Below are 23,152 nucleotides of genomic sequence, written 5' to 3'. Positions count from 1 at the left end.
CTTAACACACAACACTAATAAATAGAATACAGCATGTGTGAGTAGAATACAGCATGTGTGAGTAGAATACAGCATGTGTGTGTAGAATACAGCATGTGTGAGTAGAATACAGCATGTGTGTGTAGAATACAGTGTGTGAGTGTAGAATACAGCATGTGTGAGTAGAATACAGCATGTGTGAGTAGAATACAGCATGTGTGAGTAGAATACAGCATGTGTGAGTAGAATACAGTATGTGTGAGTAGAATACAGCATGTGTGAGTAGAATACAGCATGTGTGTGTAGAATACAGTATGTGTGAGTAGAATACAGCATGTGTGAGTAGAATACAGCATGTGTGAGTAGAATACAGCATGTGTGAGTAGAATACAGCATGTGTGAGTAGAATACAGCATGTGTGTGTAGAATACAGCATGTGTGAGTAGAATACAGCATGTGTGTGTAGAATACAGCATGTGTGAGTAGAATACAGCATGTGTGAGTAGAATACAGTATGTGTGTGTAGAATACAGCATGTGTGAGTAGAATACAGCATGTGTGAGTAGAATACAGCATGTGTGTGTAGAATACAGCATGTGTGAGTAGAATACAGCATGTGTGTGTAGAATACAGCATGTGTGTGTAGAATACAGCATGTGTGAGTAGAATACAGCATGTGTGTGTAGAATACAGCATGTGTGAGTAGAATAGCTGTAGTTCTGGTACAGAGCAGAACATTGGGTAGACACCAAGCAGGACGTATTGGGTGCTAAAACTTAACACACAACACTAATAAATAGAATACAGCCTGTGTGAATAGAAAACAGCATGTGTGAGTAGAATACAGCATGTGTGTGTAGAATACAGTGTGTGAGTGTAGAATACAGCATGTGTGAGTAGAATACAGCATGTGTGAGTAAAATACAGCATGTGTGAGTAGAATACAGCATGTGTGAGTAGAATTCAGTATGTGTGAGTAGAATACAGTGTGTGTGAGTAGAATACAGCATGTGTGAGTAGAATACAGTGTGTGTGAGTAGAATACAGTGTGTGTGAGTAGAATACAGCATGTGTGAGTAGAATACAGCATGTGTGAGTAGAATTCAGTATGTGTGAGTAGAATAGCTGTAGTTCTGGTACAGAGCAGAACATTGGGTAGACACCAAGCAGGACGTATTGGGTGCTAAAGCTTAACACACAACACTAATAAATAGAATACAGCATGTGTGAGTAGAATACAGCATGTGTGAGTAGAATACAGCATGTGTGAGTAGAATACAGCATGTGTGAGTAGAATACAGCATGTGTGAGTAGAATACAGCATGTGTGAGTAGAATACAGCATGTGTGAGTAGACTAGCTGTAGTTCTGGTACAGAGCAGAACATTGGGTAGACACCAAGCAGGACGTATTGGGTGCTAAAGCTTAACACACAACACTAATAACTTGGTGGTAATTGATGGATACTGACTCTAAACGAAGAATACAACATGCTACAGAGTATGCAGCAAGTGTAGACAGGACGGAAATCAGTATCGGAGCCAAAACCTAAATACACTCTGGCCTCCATTACTGCAGCCTGTTGTCGAGGAAGCACCGAGTCATCATATTCTGGTCAAGTGGTTTCCAAAATGCCTTGATCGGAGGGAAGATAAAGAACCCAAATGGTTCTGGTAAAACTGCGGGTGGGGTTTTGACCGGAAGTAAATATTTTCTTTGTAAACCTTGGCTATCAGAACCAGAATCAGAATTAACTTTTTCGGCCGAATGTGCCCATGCATACGAGGACTTTGGCTGCGGTTTACAGCAGCTTCTTGTACTTGCATATGCCACTCACAAAACACATAAGAACTCAAGAAATAAGTTGAATACTAAACAGAATACTGCACAACAAGTATGTCACGACTATACAGAGTTTTGTTATGGCTGAATGATTAATAACTTACTATGCTTATATATGATATTGTATTGCAAATGTATTATATACTAATTTATCTTTTTTTCTTTTACTTATTATGCTTATATATTAGATTACATAGTTGTATACTAACTATATATACTATATATTTATCATTTTTATTTATTATATAATTCTATACTATATTATATACTTATGTTATAATTAGAGCAATAACAATGATAATTTGTAACCAGTATACAGCAGCTGTATGTGTGTTATTGCACGTATGGTTTAAGAAGAGGTGTTGCACATCGGAGATGTGTAGGTGGGACATCTTGACCAGGAGGGGGCTGTGTGTCATATTTACATAATAAGTGTACATTATTGCACCACGCTGTTAAGTGTTCATGAGAGAGGTGGCCTGTGGGGAAAAACTGTTCCTGTGTCTGGTTGGTTTTGGTGCAAATCGCTCTGTAGCACTTGCCAGAGGGTAGGAGTTCAAACAGGGTGGGGGGTGGGGGGTCTGAGCTGATTCTGCATGGCTGTTTTGAGGATCTAGAGGTGTACAGGTCCTGCGGGGTGGGCAGGGGAACGCCAGTGATTGCTGTCCTTACTGTTTGCTACAGTCTGTTCCTCTACTGTTTTGTTGCTGCTCTGAACCAGACCTTGATGGATGTGTGCAGGACAGATTCAGCGACTGCGGTGTAGAGCTGGCTCAGCAGCTCCTGTGGCAGGCCAACTTTCCTCAATGGCTGCAGAAAGAACATCCTCTGCTGGGCCTTTTTGAGGATGGAGATGATGTTGGTCTCCCACTTCGTGTCTTTGGAAATGTTAGTCCCCAGAAACTTGAAGGTCTTCACGGTCGATAGAGGACTGCTGGATATCGTGATGGGGAGCAGTGCTGAGGGGTGTGGCCTAAAGTTCACTGTCATCTCCACAGTCTTGAGCATGTTCAGCTACGAGTTGTCTTGACTGCACCAGAGCATCAGCCGCTCAATCTCCCCCCAATATGCAGACTTGTTTTGAACACACAGAATGGAGTTTATTTGCCCATCAGACAGACCTGGAGGGGTACACTCACTTCATCTGTAGTGTCATACATTAACTACTGCACGCACAATGTCACTGTTTGCAAAAGGATCCAAGTGTACCCAAACAAGAAACCATGGATGAACAGCGAAGTCAAACGGCTGCTCGGGGCAAGAGACATGGCTTTTAAATCAGGAGACACTTCACAGCCTACTGCATCGCCAGAGCAAACCTTAAGAGAGGTATCAGATCTGCAAAACACAACTACAAACAGTAACTCCAACCCACGGAGAATGTGGCAAGGCATCCAGGCCGTCACAGAGGACAAAAGGGTAAATAACACACAGCATACACCAGCCAACTACACTGTCAACCCACCAGCGGAACTCAACGACTTCTTTGCTCGGTAGGACAAAGACAATAACCAACCTCCAGTCGGTTTCAAGCTGTTGAGGGCCCCACATACCCTTGGTCTACACACTCCAAAGGTGTGGCAGACCCTCCGCAGCATCAACACACAGAAAGCAGTGGGGCCTGATGGTGTACAAGGGCGTGTACTCCAGCCCTGCGCTGACCAGCTAGCAGAAGTATTCACACACATTTTCAAACTCTCTCTATCCTTGTGCACAGTCCCCGCATGCCTCAAATCCAGCGCCATCGTGCCTGTCCCCAAAAAACCTGTGGTAACCTGTCCCAATGACCATCAGCCAGTGGCTCTCACCCCTGTCATTTCAAGATGCTTTGAAGGTCTGGTACTCGCCCACATGACACTGTCCCAGCTGATGTAGACCAACACCAGTTTGCCTACTGGGCAAACAGATCGATGTAGGACATCATCTGTGTGGCTTTAAATACAGCCCCCTCGCCTGGAAAGACCCAACACCTATGTCAGGATGCTCTTTGTTGATTACATCTCAGTGTCTAACTGCTAGCCCCTGCCGACTGGTGTTCCGATAACACCGAGGACGGTCTGGCGGCGGCCTCCCCTGGCATTGACTGTGGTGTTGATGTCGTCGTGAGGAGTGCGGGGAGGTGTCTTGAGGGTGTCTGGCTGGGAGAGCTGGCGCTGGATTAGCTGGGAGAGCTTGGTCTGCTTCGTCTAGTGGGTCCCAGGACCACGGCCCCTGCCTGGAGCTGCGCCCGAGGAGGAAACGCCGAGGGCGGTCTGACAGGACACGGAAGCGGGGCAGGCTAAGCTAACTGCTAGCCCATGCAGACCGGCGGTTCCAACACTCATCCTGGCTGGTGTTTGTTCCCTTGGACAGTGATTTTTTGTTTAGTTTGGATATGTGTGTTAGTTTGGGTATGTGTGCTAGTTTGGATATGTGCGCTAGTTTGGGTATGTGTGTTCCTGTAGTTTTTGGATGTGTTTGTGTCTCTGTGGGCTGGGGGAAACGGCATTTCGTTTCATTTCATGTACGCAAGCACGTGAAATGAAACGACAAAGTGCTCCTGATTCCTGATCAAATATGTTGTTGTCTTCTGTCCTCTTTATCCCTCTAGGCTGGTGTTTGGGACGCTGTACCCTGCATACTACTCTTACAAAGCTGTCAAGACCAAAAATGTCAAGGAGTATGTGAGTACACGAGTGCACTGACTACACCACAGAGCTTCCTACTGACTTCTGTGTGCGTGTCTGAGAGTGCACATCTGTTTGCTGGCCGTTATGTGTGTGTGTCCACTGCATTTTACCAGTACTTAGATGTTTGCTCTTGTGTCTGTCTTTTAGGGCTGCCGATGATCTGAAATCAAATTTGAACCTAGACCTATTAGAATTATCAAAATTCTAACAGATGTGTAACTTCGTCTTTATTTTGGTAATAGGTAAATTCAGTATCGGCCAGGTGCAGCACCGTGCTCTGACACTAGTGGCCTTGTCACATCATGGCACCATCAGCGCATGTATGAGTCCCCCCCCCCCCTTTTTTTTTCCTCCCCAATTGTATCCGTCCAATTACCCCACTCTTCGGAGCCGTCCCGGTCTCTGCTCCACCCCCTCTGCTGATCCGGGGAGGGCTGCAGACTACCACATGCCTCCTCCCATACATGTGGAGTCACCAGCCGCTTCTTTTCACCTGACAGTGAGGAGTTTTGCCAGGGGGACGTAGCGCGTGGGAGGATCATGCTATTCCCCCCCAGTTCCCCCTCCCCCCTGAACAGGCGCCCCGACCAACCAGAGGAGGAGCTGAGTGGCGACCAGGACACATACCCACATCCGGCTTCCCACCCACAGACACGGCCAATTGTGTCTGTACGGATGCCGGACCAAGCCGGAGGTAACATGGGGATTCGAACCAGCGATCCCCGTGTTGGTAGGCAACGGAATAGACCACCACACCAGCCGGACACCCACATGTATGATTGTAATTATAGACAAACCAAAATGCTTGCTTAATGTCCCCTCTGCAAACATTTATTATCAGTTCATAAACCAACAGAAGATGTGGAAGCCATGTGATGCTGCTTTTGTAAAGGATAAAAAAGTTTGATTAAAAACTAAGAATAGACCCACAAGGCTGTAGTGTACCAACCTGGTGGGCTGGAGGTGTCCCACCATGAAGAGAATTCACCAGCAACAAATCAACCACCACTTCTTTGAAGTAGATATCAGTTGTGTTTTTAAGAAAAACACAAGTTGTTTCAGGAGAAACAGAAGGAGCGGAGTTGGAAGGCAAAGCTCTCAGTTTACCAGTCAGTCTTCGTTCCAACCCTCACCTATGCTCATGAGCTTTGGGGAGTGACCCGAAGGGTGAGGTGGCGGATACAAGTGGCTGAAATGAGTTTCCTCCGTAGGGTGTCTGGGCTCTGCCTTAGAGATAGGGTGAGGAGCTCGGACATCCGGAGGGAGCTCGGAGTAGAGCCGCTGCTCCTTCATGTCGAAAGGAGCCAGTTGAGGTGGTTCGGGCGTCTGATCAGGATGCCTCCTGGGGTCTTCCTTTGGAGGTTTTCTGGGCACATCCAACCGGGAGGAGACCCCGGGGTAGACCCACAACTCGCTGGAAGGACTACGTGTCCAATCTGGCCTGGGACCGCCTTGGGATCCCCCAGGAGGAGCTGGAGGACGTTGCTGGGGAGAGGGAGGTCTGGAGTGCCCTACTTAGCTTGCTGCCACCCCGACCTGACCCCGGAGAAGTGGCTGAAGATGGATGAATAACTTGCTGCATACTCTACATGATACTTGGAATGATTTAAATTAATAATGATCAAGCAACGGTGATGCAGTTTCCTGTTCAAATCATGATTTAGGATTCAAGGACTTTTTTTTTCAAACTATGAAGCGTATTCAAATCTGAGGATTCGATCTGACAACCTGCTGTGTATTCGTGTGTGTATGTGTGCGTGAGTCTTGGTTGTTGCGGTTCAGTGTTCAGGCTGTGCCACGCCCAGCCACTCATCGTACAAGCTCAGGCATGTGACACGGGGTGGTGCCCGCTCTGTTCTGTTCTTTTTCGGTCTTTCCCTTTCTCGCACCCTGTCTGGATGATGGGCTGACGCCCCTCTGCTGTGTCAGCACAGATGTCTGTCTGCCCTTATTTAACACCAGTACCCACAATGCTTTGTCAATCAAACGATCATTAAAAGGTTGAAATTTCAATTTGGCAACAGTGCCAAAATATTGACTCTGGAGTCACATGGATTTATGGAAATGCAGCACAAAAACAGAACTTAAAACTTACGACAACGACCAAAGTATCTACACACACACTACACCCCGTGCTGCACACATCTACATTGTACACATACACTCACATGTATAGCCATGGTCCTGACCTTCTTCTTTTTTTTAAAAATTATTTTTTTCCACCTTTTTCTCCCTAATTGTATCCGTTCCACTCTTCCGAGCCGTCCCGGTCTCTGCTCCACCCCCTCTGCTGATCCGGGGAGGGCTGCAGACTACCGCATGCCTCCTCCCATACATGTGGAGTCACCAGCCACTTCTTTTCACCTGACAGTGAGGAGTTTCACCAGGGGGACGTAGCACTTGGGAGGATCACACTATTCCCCCCAGTTCCCCCTCCCCCCTAACAGGCGCCCTGACGACCAGAGGAGGCGCTAGTGCAGCGACCAGGACACATACCCACCTCCGGCCTCCCACCCGCAGACACGGCCAATGGGGTGTCTGTAGGGACGCCCGACCAAGCCGGAGGTAACATGGGGATTTGAACCGGCGATCCCTGTGTTGGTAGGCAACGGAACAGACCGCTACGCCGCCCGGACGGCCCTGTGTTACATGGGTTCTAAGAGAAATGTGGAAGAGTCTGAAGCTTTCATCAGCTGTGTTTCAAGAAGTGTGTTTTAAGCAAATGGGCAGTGTCACTGTGCTAAGTAATGGTGTTACCGAAATTCAAGAGAAACAAAAGCAAACCAGTGACAAACAGAGGTCGTCCTGGTACCTCTGCCGCCTCCACGATGCCCATGTGTGTAGATCCATAATGCCCATGTGTGTAGATCCACAATGCCCATGTGTGTAGATCCATAATGCCCATGTGTGTAGATCCACAATGCCCATGTGTGTAGATCCACAATGCCCATGTGTGTAGATCCACAATGCCCATGTGTGTAGATCCACAATGCCCATGTGTGTAGATCCACAATGCCCATGTGTGTAGATCCACAATGCCCATGTGTGTAGATCCATAATGCCCATGTGTGTAGATCCACAATGCCCATGTGTGTAGATCCATAATGCCCATGTGTGTAGATCCACAATGCCCATGTGTGTAGATCCATAATGCCCATGTGTGTAGATCCATAATGCCCATGTGTGTAGATCCATAATGCCCATGTGTGTAGATCCATAATGCCCATGTGTGTAGATCCACAATGCCCATGTGTGTAGATCCATAATGCCCATGTGTGTAGATCCATAATGCCCATGTGTGTAGATCCATAATGCCCATGTGTGTAGATCCACAATGCCCATGTGTGTAGATCCATAATGCCCATGTGTGTAGATCCATAATGCCCATGTGTGTAGATCCATAATGCCCATGTGTGTAGATCCATAATGCCCATGTGTGTAGATCCACAATGCCCATGTGTGTAGATCCACAATGCCCATGTGTGTAGATCCATAATGCCCATGTGTGTAGATCCATAATGCCCATGTGTGTAGATCCATAATGCCCATGTGTGTAGATCCATAATGCCCATGTGTGTAGATCCATAATGCCCATGTGTGTAGATCCACAATGCCCATGTGTGTAGATCCATAATGCCCATGTGTGTAGATCCACAATGCCCATGTGTGTAGATCCATAATGCCCATGTGTGTAGATCCATAATGCCCATGTGTGTAGATCCATAATGCCCATGTGTGTAGATCCACAATGCCCATGTGTGTAGATCCATAATGCCCATGTGTGTAGATCCATAATGCCCATGTGTGTAGATCCATAATGCCCATGTGTGTAGATCCATAATGCCCATGTGTGTAGATCCATAATGCCCATGTGTGTAGATCCATAATGCCCATGTGTGTAGATCCATAATGCCCATGTGTGTAGATCCATAATGCCCATGTGTGTAGATCCATAATGCACATGTGTGTAGATCCACAATGCCCATGTGTGTAGATCCATAATGCACATGTGTGTAGATCCACAATGCCCATGTGTGTAGATCCATAATGCCCATGTGTGTAGATCCACAATGCCCATGTGTGTAGATCGTATTGACTCCTGCATCTGATGGCTTTGGTATATCTGATCAGGTGTATGTGTATCATATATTTTGTGTCGATGATTTGTGTAACTGATTTAAGCATGAACAAAGGACCAGCCCCAGAACCACTGAGTTGTCATTACTTATGAGTGTGTGTTCAGGTTAGTGTTTTCTAGGTGCCTTGTGTAAAACCGGAGTGAGGAGGTGCATTCCTCTATTGAGGGAGGGCAGGTCCAGACTGCTGTGTCTGTTTTGTAGCAGTCAGAAAAATACAGACTAGTGATTAAGACAGCCCCTCCTCCACTTGTTCTCCTTACCTTCCCCATTCTGTACTCACTTCATCCTTTTTCTCTTTCCCATACCTCCACCATACCTACCTCCACCGTACCTCCTCCATACCTCCACCATACCTCTCCCATACCTCCACCATACCTCTCCCATACCTTCACCATACCTCTACCATACCTTCATCGTACCACCTCAATATCTCCACCGTACCTCCTCTATACCTCCACCATACCTCGCCCATACCTCTCCCATGCATCCACCTCCATCATATCTCCTCCATACCTCCCCCGTACCTCCCCCATACCTCCTCCATACCGCCACCGTACCTCCTCCATACCTCCACCGTACCTCCACCATACCGCCACCGTACCTCCCCCATACCTCCACCATACCTCCTCCATACCGCCACCGTACCTCCCCCATACCTCCACCATACCTCCACCATACCTCCTCCATACCGCCACCGTACCTCCCCCATACCTCCACCATACCTCCACCATACCTCTCCCATACCTCTCCCATACCTCCTCCATACCTCTACCATACCTCTACCATACCTCCTCCATACCTCCCCCATACCTCCTCCATACCTCCTCCATACCGCCACCGTACCTCCCCCATACCTCCACCATACCTCCACCATACCTCCTCCATACCGCCACCGTACCTCTCCCATACCTCCTCCATACCTCTACCATACCTTCACCATACCTCTCCCATACCTCCATCGTACCACCTCCATATCTCCACCGTACCTCCTCTATACCTCCACCATACCTCTCCCATACCTCCCCCATACCTCTCCCATACCTCCATCATATCTCCTCCATACCTCTACCGTACCTCCACCGTACCTCCCCCATACCTCCACCATACCTTCCCCATACCTCCACCATACCTCCCCCATACCTCCACCGTACCTCCTCCATACCTCCACCGTACCTCCACCATACCTCCTCCATACCTCCACCATACCTCCACCATAATTCTGCCATACCTCCATCATACCCCCCCATACCTCCACTGCTGCTCAAACCACAAATGAAGACACTAGAGTGAAATCAGTTTACTTTTTACCCCAGGGCTACTCTGTTTAACTCCCTCAATCTGTTTCATACCAATTTACCTTCTGTGTAGAATCCTTTGTGCCCAAGCTTCAGGTTCTTGGCTGGGCCCCTGGGCCCCCTTCAGTTTTTTGTTTCTTGTTTTTTTGTATTACGTACCACTCCCAGTGCATTTATTCAGGCTATTATCATCATTCGGTGATTATTATATAATAGTTTATATTACAATATACGAAAGGTTATAAATAGATTATAAGATAGTGATTATCCTAGTGTAAATTGACTTTACAACTGCAATGATTTGCCAGTGTTACTGATTTTTGTCTTGCAAACTGTCTTGTTTTAATTATACCGCAAGGAAACCGTTATAGCAGCACGGTGGCCCAGTGGTTAGCACGGTCGCCTCACAGCAAGAAGGTCCTGGGTTCGAGCCCCGGGGACCCGGGAGGGTCGTCCTCTGTGTGGAGTTTGCATGTTCTCCCCGTGTCTGCGTGGGTTTTCTCCAAGTGCTCCGGTTTCCTCCCACAGTCCAAAGACATGTAGGTCAGGTGAATCGGCCGTACTAAATTGCCCCTAGGTGTGTGTGTGTGTGTGTGTGTGGGCCCTGTGATGGCCTGGTGGCCTGTCCAGGGTGTCTCCCCGCCTGCTGCCCAATGACTGCTGGGATAGGCTCCAGCATCCCCGCGACCCTGAGAGCAGGATAAGCGGTTTGGGTAATGGATGGATGGATGGATGGATGGAAACCATCATTACTGCCTATAACCCCAATTTCTGCTGTTACTCAATGTTGAAAATGATGGATATGCACCGATCAGCCAAAACATTAAAACCACCTGCCTAATATTGTGTAGTTCCCCTCTTGCCGCCAAAACAGCTCTGACCTGTCGAGGCATGGAGTCCACAAGATGCTGAAGGTGTCCTCTGGTATCTGGCACCAAGACATTTGCAGCAGATCCTTTAAGTCCTGTAAGTTGTGAGGTGGGACTTCCATGGATCGGACTTGTTTTTCCAGCACATCCCTCAGATGTTTGATCAGGTTGAGATCTGGGGAATTTGGAGGCCAAGGCAACACCTTGAACTCTTTGTCGTGTTCCTCAAACCATTCCTGAACTATGTGTGCAGCATGGCAGGGAGTGTTATCCTGCTGCAAGATGCCATTGTCATCAGGGACTACCGTTGCCATGAAGGGGTGAACCTGGTCTGCAACAGTGTTTAGGTAGGTGGTACATGTCAAAGTAACATCCCCATGAATGCCAGGACCCAGAGTTTCCCAGCAAAACATTGCCTGGGTTATCACACTGCCTCCACCAGCTTGCCTTCTTCCCATAGTGCATCCTGGTGCCATCTCTTCCCCAGGTAGACGGCACACATGCACCCAGCTGTCCACCATTTAAAAGAAAACGTGATTTATTCGACTAGGCCACCTTCTTCCATTGCTCCATGGTCACTTTTGGCGGTGGACAGGGGTCATCATGGGCACTCTGACCGGTCTGCAGCTACACAGCCCGATACACAGCAAGCTGTGATACACTGTGTGTTCTGGCACCTGTCTATCATAGCCAGCATGAACTTTTTCAGCAATTTGAGCTACAGTAGCTCTTCTGTGGGATTGGACCAGATGGGCTAGCCTTCACCCCCCACGCACATAGCCTTGGGTGACCATGACCCTGTCGCCAGTTCACCAGTTGTCTTTCCTTGGACCACTTTTGGTAGGTACTGACCACTGCATACCGAGAACACCCCACAAGCCCTGCTGTTCTGGAGGTGCTCTTACCCACTCGTCTAGGCGTCACAATTTGGCCCTTGTCAAAGCCGCTCAGATCCTTACACTTGCCCATGTTTCCTGCTTGCAACACATCAACTTCAAGAACTGACTGTTCACCTGCTGCCTGATACATCCCAGCCTTTGACAGGTGCCATTGTATCGAGATAATCAACGTCATTCCCTTCACTTGTCGTTGGTTTTAATGTTTTGGCTGATCAGTGTATGTAAAGTGTACTTAAACCCGGGACCAGGTTGTTGGAGCTGCAAACATTGCCTACATGCCTTTTACACAGTGAAGCCCTTCAATACTGGATTTAATTTCAATACTGGATTTAATTTCAACACTGGCTAAAATAACCTGACAATTTTGCTTTAAATGACAAAAGATGTAAGGCATAAAGGAAAACATACATGTTTGGGGTGGGGGGTAGCTGTGCCATCCTGTTTCAACTGAAATACTCACCTCTGCTGCACTCTGGCCTCATCCTGATTGGTGATGTGGTGCCAGAGATTTTGAGGTTTTGGTGGGCAGAAGCAAAAAAAGAAAAGAAAAAGATAAACTGTGCAAAGTCAGAGGTACAACTCAACTTTACCAATCAGAGACACACCCCCTTCTCCCACCTCACTCTCCCACCTCACTCTCCACACCATAACCTGTAGGGCTGTGTACTGGCGAGAATCTGCTGATATGATACGTACCACGATACAGGGGTTACGATTCAATACATCACGATATATTGTGATACTGTAAGAAAGGTGATATAGTGTGATGTCATAGGCCTGTGTTCTTTGTGCTTATACTACTTCCTGTCTCAGTTTACGTGGTTTGGTTGGAGTGGAAGAGTCAAATGGCTGAAGATAGATTACAACACCGTTATCTAGTGGTTGTGGGGTTACACACAACACATGTTTGTCACCAGTCTTTATATGGACACAATTAAAAATCCATATAGTGGTTCTGAGAATGGATACAGTATCACAAAAGATAATATCACAATACTCCAGTGTATCGATATTTTCTTACACCCCTAATAACCAGGGAGTCTGACACGTATGGACTGGGTGGAGACCAGCTGATTCTGTGTAGTACATTACCCTGAGTAAGTCTGCAGAAGTGAAAGGCTGGATGAAGAAAAAACAAAAACAAAACAATTAACTGCTCAAACCTGAAGTGTGTTATGAAGCTGTCACTGAAATCATCAGGTCTGACTCACTTTTTAGAAATGGACTCCAGTTATTCACAGATGGGGCTGGTAAATTTCACATCACTTCGCAAATGTAAAATGTTTTTTTCCCTTTTTTCTCCCCCCCCCCCCCCAAATATATCCGGCCAATTACCCCACTCCTCCGAGCCGTCCTAGTCTCTGCTCCACCCACTCTGCTGATCCAGGGAGGGCTGCAGACTACCACCTGCCTCCTCCGATATATGTGGAGTCACCAGCCACTTTTCACCTGACAGTGAGGAGTTTCACCAGGGGGACGTAGCGTGTGGGAGGATCTCACTATTGCCCCCAGTTCCCCCTCCCACCCGAACAGGCACCCAAATCGACCAGAGGAGGCGCTAGTGCAGCGACCAGGACACATACCCACATCCCGCCTCTCACTTGCAGACATGGCCAATTGTGTTTGTAGAGACCCCTGACCAAGCTGGAGGCAACACGGGGATTTGAACCAGCGATCCCTATGTTGGTAGACAACTGAATAGACCACCACGCTACCTGGACGCCCACAAAGTGATTTCAGTATAATTTGCTGAGGTTACTTCATAGTAAAGAGATTGAGAGACCAAAATAGGCAGATGAAGGGAGAGTGCTCGAGATCCACACTTGTTATTTATTTGGGTTGACCCCCATTTTTGTGTGACGTTCAGGGTGTGGTCCCCAATTAACTAATTCATCAGTAGCACTACAGGAGGTGGATTTACAGGTTTGAAGTCCACAAATTATAAAAAGAAACTCTGGCTGGGATGGTGTGTGGATAGTGGTATTTTGTGTATGAGATTGCAAGATGGCAGAGATTGAAGAGATTGCAGAAGGGCAGCAGGTGGCCTCTGTTCCTGCCTTCACATATCTGGGAAGCATACTATTGGACACCTGCACAATGGATGATGAGATCCAGCACTGCCTCAAACGAGCCTCAACATCTTTTGGTCGTGTTAAGGAGAGGTTTTCCAGAACAGCAACCTCAGTCTCCACACCAAGGGGCTTGTTTACAGAGCAGTGTGCATCTCCACACTACTGTATGGGTATGAACTATGGACCATCCACAGCCACCATCTGCTCTATGGATGTGAGGCATGGACCACAGCCACCATCTCAGAAGCCTGGAGGCCTTCCATGTGAGATGTCTCCAGATTATCCTTGGACAGAGTAGTGTGCATCTCCAAGCTACTGTATGGATGTGAGGCCTGGACCATCTGCAGCCACCATCTCAGAAGCCTGGAGGCCTTCCATGTGAGATGTCTCCAGATTATCCTTGGACAGAGTAGTGTGCATCTCCACACTACTGTATGGATGTGAGGCCTGGACCATCTGCAGCCACCATCTCAGAAGCCTGGAGGCCTTCCATGTGAGATGTCTCCAGATTATCCTTGGACAGAGTAGTGTGCATCTCCACACTACTGTATGGATGTGAGGCCTGGACCATCCGCAGCCACCATCTCAGAAGCCTGGAGGCCTTCCATGTGAGATGTCTCCAGATTATCCTTGGACAGAGTAGTGTGCATCTCCACGCTACTGTATGGGTATGAACTATGGACCATCCACAGCCACCATCTGCTCTATGGATGTGAGGCATGGACCACAGCCACCATCTTAGAAGCCTGGAGGCCTTCCATGTGAGATGTCTCCAGATTATCCTTGGACAGAGTAGTGTGCATCTCCAAGCTACTGTATGGATGTGAGGCCTGGACCATCTGCAGCCACCATCTCAGAAGCCTGGAGGCCTTCCATGTGAGATGTCTCCAGATTATCCTTGGACAGAGTAGTGTGCATCTCCACACTACTCTATGGATGTGAGGCCTGGACCATCTGCAGCCACCATCTCAGAAGCCTGGAGGCCTTCCATGTGAGATGTCTCCAGATTATCCTTGGACAGAGCAGTGTGCATCTCCACACTACTGTATGGATATGAACCATGGACCATCCACAGCCACCATCTACTCTATGGATGTGAGGCCTGGACCATCCACAGCCACCATCTACTCTATGGATGTGAGGCCTGGACCATCCACTGCCACCATCTACTCTATGGATGTGAGGCCTGGACCATCCACAGCCACCATCTACTCTATGGATGTGAGGCCTGGTCCACAGCCACCATCTCAGAAGCCTGGAGGCCTTCCATGTGAGATGTCTCCAGATTATCCTTGGACAGAGTAGTGTGCATCTCCACACTACTCTATGGATGTGAGGCCTGGACCATCTGCAGCCACCATCTCAGAAGCCTGGAGGCCTTCCATGTGAGATGTCTCCAGATTATCCTTGGACAGAGTAGTGTGCATCTCCACACTCCTCTATGGATGTGAGGCCTGGTCCACAGCCACCATCTCAGAAGCCTGGAGGCCTTCCATGTGAGATGTCTCCAGAGGATCCTTGGCAGTACTTGGGAGGACAGAGTGCCATACTCAGAGGTGTTGGAACAGGCAGGCAGTGTGCGACAGTGTGCTGAGTCACGCAGCAGAACCCGGGCCTAGCCCACACTTCTACAGCGCCATACGACCTCCTGAGGAGGAGGGGGGCAGTATCCCTCTTTTGCCCTTGGCTGCAAAGGTTCGTGTCAGACAAACCTGTCTGCGTTTGCTAACTTGTGCACACTGTGATGTGCACACTCACATGCACACAGACACACAAGTGTGACCAGGTGCACTGTGAGGCAGATTGTCTAAAGAAAATTACATTCCTAACATGTTTATACATTTTGTGATGACATCCCCTTAATCTGTCTGTCTGTCTGTCTCTGTCTCCCAATTCAATATGTGCTGTATTGGCATGACATACGTTTGTGTACATATTGCCAAAACATGTAAAACAACAACAACACAATAAAACAATGATTAAAATAATAACAGCAACAGCAATAATGATTATTATATCAAACAACAACAGTGGCAATAGGTGCCGTCACCCACTGTCTCTCAGGTTGTGGCAGGAAAATATAAATCTTGCTGCAACGCTCGCCGCTGGCCCCCCTCCCAGGACCCCCCGCAGCTTACCTGCCTCGTCCGTGTCCTGGTACTCTGGAATCACATGTTCCAGCTCCTGGACAAAAGCCCGTTGTTGTTTTTCAAATGTTTCACATTTAAGGAGGAAGTGCCCCTCTGTCTCCACCTCATCTGTCATGCACTGACCACATGTTCGATGCTCTTTTGGCAACCACGTCTTTTTATGTCTCCCCTTTTCAATGGCTAGACTGTGGTCAGACAGATCTCTCTCTGTCTGTCTGTCTGTCTGTCTCTGTGTGTGTGTGTGTGTGTGTGTGTGTGTCTGTGTGTGTGTGTGTGTGTCTGTGTGTCTGTGTGTCTGTGTGTGTCGCTGTCTTGACTGTGACCCTCTGTGTGTGTCTGTGTTACGGTGCTGTGCAGGTGCGGTGGATGATGTACTGGATAGTGTATGCTCTGTACACTGTGGTGGAGACCATCACTGACCTCACACTGGCATGGTGAGAGTACACACACGTGTCATCATACATACACACATGTGTCATCATACATACACACCTGTGTCATCATACATGCACACATGGGTCGTCATACATACACACCTGTGTTATCATACATACACACCTGTGTCTCCACACATACACACCTGTGTCATCATACATGCACACATGGGTAATCATACATGCATACATGGGTCATCATACATACACACCTGTGTCATCATATATACACACCTGTGTCATCATACATACACACCTGTGTCATCATACATGCACACATGGGTCGTCATACATACACACCTGTGTCATCATACATGCACACATGGGTCGTCATACATACACACCTGTGTCATCATACATGCACACGTGTCTTCACACATACACACCTGTGTCATCATACATACACACCTGTGTCATCATACATGCATACATGGGTCGTCATCATACATACACACCTGTGTCATCATATATACACACCTGTGTCATCATACATACACACCTGTGTTTTCACACATACACACCTGTGTCATCATACATGCACACATGGGTCGTCATACATACACACCTGTGTCATCATACATGCACACGTGTCTTCACACATACACACCTGTGTCATCATACATACACACCTGTGTCATCATACATGCATACATGGGTCGTCATCATACATACACACCTGTGTCATCATATATACACACCTGTGTCATCATACATACACACCTGTGTTTTCACACATACACACCTGTGTCATCATACATACACACCTGTGTTTTCACACATACACACCTGTGTCATCATATATACACACCTGTGTCATCATACATACACACCTGTGTTTTCACACATACACACCTGTGTTTTCACACATACACACCTGTGTCATCATACATACACACCTGTGTCATCATACATACACACCTGTGTTTTCACACATACACACCTGTGTCATCATACATACACACCTGTGTTTTCACACATACACACCTGTGTCATCATATATACACACCTGTGTCATCATACATACACACCTGTGTTTTCACATACACACCTGTGTCATCATACATACACACCTGTGTTTTCACACATACACACCTGTGTCATCATACATACACACCTGTGTCATCATATATACACACCTGTGTCATCATACATACACACCTGTGTTTTCACACATACACACCTGTGTCATCATATATACACACCTGTGTCATCATACATACACACCTGTGTTTTCACACATACACACCTGTGTCATCATACATACACACCTGTGTCATCATACATACACACCTGTGTCATCATATATACACGTGTCATCATACACACACGTGTCATCATACATACACACGTCATCATACATACACACACGAGTCATCATACATACACACCTGTGTCATCATACATACACGTGTCATCATACATACACACGTCATCATACATACACACACGAGTCATCATACATACACACACGTGTCATCATACACACACGTGTCATCATACATACACACGTCATCATACATACACACACGAGTCATCATACATACACGTGTCATCATACATACACACCTGTGTCATCATACATGCACACACGGGTCGTCATACATACACACCTGTGTTATCATATATACACACGTCATCATACATACACACCTGTGTCATCATACATACACGTGTCATCATACATACACACGTGTCATCATACATACACACTTGTGTGAGGACGTGTACAGTCTATTCAGAACGTTCAGTGTGGAGGTAGCTGGATCACAACCCTCACCACAAGATCACAACCCTCACCACATAGATCACAACCCTCACCACATAGATCACAACCCTCACCACATAGATCACAACCCTCACCACATAGATCACAACCCTCACCACATAGATCACAACCCTCACCTCATAGATCACAACCCTCACCACATAGATCACAACCCTCACCTCATAGATCACAACCCTCACCACAAGATCACAACCCTCACCTCATAGATCACAACCCTCACCACATAGATCACAACCCTCACCACATAGATCACAATCCTCACCTCATAGATCACAACCCTCACCACATAGATCACAACCCTCACCACATAGATCACAACCCTCACCACATAGATCATAACCCTCACCACATAGATCACAACCCTCACTACATAGATCACAACCCTCACTACATAGATCACAACCCTCACTACATAGATCACAACCCTCACTACATAGATCACAACCCTCACTACATAGATCACAACCCTCACCACAACATCACAACCCTCACCACATAGATCACAACCCTCACCACGTGGATCACAACCCTCACCACATAAATCACAACCCTCACCACATAGATCACAACCCTCACCACATAGATCACAACCCTCACCACATAAATCACAACCCTCACCACATAAATCACAACCCTCACCACGTGGATCACAACCCTCACCACATAAATCACAACCCTCACCACATAGATCACAACCCTCATCACATAGATCACAACCCTCATCACATAGATCACAACCCTCACCACAAGATCACAACCCTCACCACAAGATCACAACCCTCACTACATAGATCACAACCCTCACTACATAGATCACAACCCTCACCACATAGATCACAACCCTCACCACATAGATCACAACCCTCACCACATAGATCACAACCCTCACCACATAGATCACAACCCTCACCACATAGATCACAACCCTCAACCCACATAGATCACAACCCTCACCACAAGATCACAACCCTCACCACATAGATCACAACCCTCACCACAAGATCACAACCCTCACCACAAGATCACAACCCTCACTACATACATCACAACCCTCAACCCACATAGATCACAACCCTCACCACATAGATCACAACCCTCAACCCACATAGATCACAACCCTCACTACATAGATCACAACCCTCAACCCACATAGATCACAACCCTCACCACATAGATCACAACCCTCACCACATAGATCACAACCCTCACCACATAGATCACAACCCTCAACCCACATAGATCACAACCCTCACCACATAGATCACAACCCTCAACCCACATAGATCACAACCCTCACCACATAGATCACAACCCTCACCACATAGATCACAACCCTCAACCCACATAGATCACAACCCTCACCACATAGATCACAACCCTCACCACATAGATCACAACCCTCACTACATAGATCACAACCCTCACCACATAGATCACAACCCTCACCACATAGATCACAACTCTCACCACATAGATCACAACCCTCACCACATAGATCACAACCCTCACCACATAGATCACAACCCTCACCACATAGATCACAACCCTCACCACATAGATCACAACCCTCACCACATAGATCACAACCCTCACCACATAGATCACAACCCTCACCACATAGATCACAACCCTCACCTCATAGATCACAACCCTCACCACATAGATCACAACCCTCACCACATAGATCACAACCCTCAACCCACATAGATCACAACCCTCACCACATAGATCACAACCCTCACCACATAGATCACAACCCTCACTACATAGATCACAACCCTCACCACATAGATCACAACCCTCACCACATAGATCACAACTCTCACCACATAGATCACAACCCTCACCACATAGATCACAACCCTCACCACATAGATCACAACCCTCACCACATAGATCACAACCCTCACCACATAGATCACAACCCTCACCACATAGATCACAACCCTCACCTCATAGATCACAACCCTCACCACATAGATCACAACCCTCACCTCATAGATCACAACCCTCACCACAAGATCACAACCCTCACCTCATAGATCACAACCCTCACCACATAGATCACAACCCTCACCACATAGATCACAATCCTCACCTCATAGATCACAACCCTCACCACATAGATCACAACCCTCACCACATAGATCACAACCCTCACCTCATAGATCACAACCCTCACCACATAGATCACAACCCTCACCTCATAGATCACAACCCTCACCACAAGATCACAACCCTCACCTCATAGATCACAACCCTCACCACATAGATCACAATCCTCACCTCATAGATCACAACCCTCACCACATAGATCACAACCCTCACCACATAGATCACAACCCTCACCACATAGATCATAACCCTCACCACATAGATCACAATCCTCACCTCATAGATCACAACCCTCACCACATAGATCACAACCCTCACCACATAGATCACAACCCTCACCACATAGATCATAACCCTCACCACATAGATCACAACCCTCACTACATAGATCACAACCCTCACTACATAGATCACAACCCTCACTACATAGATCACAACCCTCACTACATAGATCACAACCCTCACTACATAGATCACAACCCTCACCACAAGATCACAACCCTCACCACAGAGATCACAACCCTCACCACGTGGATCACAACCCTCACCACATAAATCACAACCCTCACCACATAGATCACAACCCTCACCACATAAATCACAACCCTCACCACATAAATCACAACCCTCACCACGTGGATCACAACCCTCACCACATAAATCACAACCCTCACCACATAGATCACAACCCTCATCACATAGATCACAACCCTCATCACATAGATCACAACCCTCACCACAAGATCACAACCCTCACCACAAGATCACAACCCTCACTACATACATCACAACCCTCACTACATAGATCACAACCCTCACTACATGGATCACAACCCTCACCACATAGATCACAACCCTCACCACATAGATCACAACCCTCACCACATAGATCACAACCCTCAACCCACATAGATCACAACCCTCACTACATAGATCACAACCCTCACCACATAGATCACAACCCTCACCACAAGATCACAACCCTCACCACAAGATCACAACCCTCACTACATACATCACAACCCTCAACCCACATAGATCACAACCCTCACCACATAGATCACAACCCTCAACCCACATAGATCACAACCCTCACTACATAGATCACAACCCTCAACCCACATAGATCATAACCCTCACCACATAGATCACAACCCTCACCACATAGATCACAACCCTCACCACATAGATCACAACCCTCAACCCACATAGATCACAACCCTCACCACATAGATCACAACCCTCAACCCACATAGATCACAACCCTCACTACATAGATCACAACCCTCACTACATAGATCACAACCCTCACCACAAGATCACAACCCTCACCACATAGATCACAACCCTCACTACATACATCACAACCCTCACCACATAGATCACAACCCTCACCACAAGATCACAACCCTCACCACAAGATCACAACCCTCACCACATAGATCACAACCCTCACCACATAGATCACAACCCTCACCACATAGATCACAACCCTCACCACAAGATCACAACCCTCACCACATAGATCACAACCCTCACCACAAGATCACAACCCTCACCACATAGATCACAACCCTCACCACATAGATCACAACCCTCACCACATAGATCACAACCCTCACCACAAGATCACAACCCTCACCACAAGATCACAACCCTCACCACATAGATCACAACCCTCACCACATAGATCACAACCCTCATCACATAGATCACAACCCTCATCACATAGATCACAACCCTCACCACATAGATCACAACCCTCACCACATAGATCACAACCCTCACCACAAGATCACAACCCTCACCACATAGATCACAACCCTCACCACAAGATCACAACCCTCACCACATAGATCACAACCCTCACTACATAGATCACAACCCTCACCACAAGATCACAACCCTCATCACATAGATCACAACCCTCACCACATAGATCACAACCCTCACCACATAGATCACAACCCTCACCACATAGATCACAACCCTCACCACATAGATCACAACCCTCATCACATAGATCACAACCCTCACCACAAGATCAAAACCCTCACCACATAGATCACAACTCTCACCACATAGATCACAACCCTCACCACATAGATCACAACCCTCACCACATAGATCACAACCCTCACCACAAGATCACAACCCTCACTACATAGATCACAACCCTCACCACAAGATCACAACCCTCACCACATAGATCACAACCCTCACCACATAGTCCTCCTCCCTGTAGTTACAGACAATGCTGAGCACAGCTAAAACACTAAGATTATTCTGTCAAACAAACCATGACATTTATTTCTCTCTCTCACACAGACACAGACACACACACACACACACACACCTAGACATACAGAGACATACAGATACACACAGAGCCATAGAGAGACATACAGAGACAGACAGACATAGAGAGACATACAGAGACAGACAGACATAGAGAGACATACAGAGACATAGAGAGACATGGAGAGACATACAGAGACAGACAGAGACATGGAGACAAATACAGAGACAGACAGACATAGAGAGAGACAGAGAGACATATAGAGACATACAGAGACAGAGACATGGAGAGACATACAGAGACAGAGAGACAGACAGAGACATGGAGAGACAGACAGACAGACAGACATGGAGAGAGATACAGAGACATAGAGAGACAGGGAGACAGACAGAAACATAGTGAGACAGAGACATACAGAGACATAGATAGACATACAGAAACAAAGAGAGACAGAGACATACAGAGAGACATAGACATACAGAAACATAGAGAAACAGAGACATACAGAAACATAGAGAAACAGAGACATACAGAGACATACAGAGACAGAGACAGACAGAGACATGGGAGACGGACAGAGACAGAGTTTCATGTTATTATGTTAG

The 23,152-nt window shown here is 47.1% G+C and overlaps 1 protein-coding gene across 1 annotated transcript in view; it reads left to right on the top strand.

Annotated features, from left to right (window-relative positions):
• reep3b (receptor accessory protein 3b) overlaps positions 1-23,152 on the top strand; it is a 96,216-nt gene that overhangs the window by 35,139 nt on the left and 37,925 nt on the right. The window contains exons 2-3 of the mRNA XM_056297047.1: positions 4,411-4,483; positions 16,271-16,347. Coding sequence (XP_056153022.1) covers positions 4,411-4,483; positions 16,271-16,347 — 150 coding nt within the window. The remainder of the gene's footprint in view (positions 1-4,410; positions 4,484-16,270; positions 16,348-23,152) is intronic.

This window comes from Lampris incognitus, chromosome 17 (assembly GCF_029633865.1).
Source record: "Lampris incognitus isolate fLamInc1 chromosome 17, fLamInc1.hap2, whole genome shotgun sequence".
NCBI lineage: Eukaryota > Metazoa > Chordata > Actinopteri > Lampriformes > Lampridae > Lampris > Lampris incognitus.
Note: the sequence above shows the minus strand (reverse complement) of the source record. Positions and strands in the feature narration are given on the sequence as shown.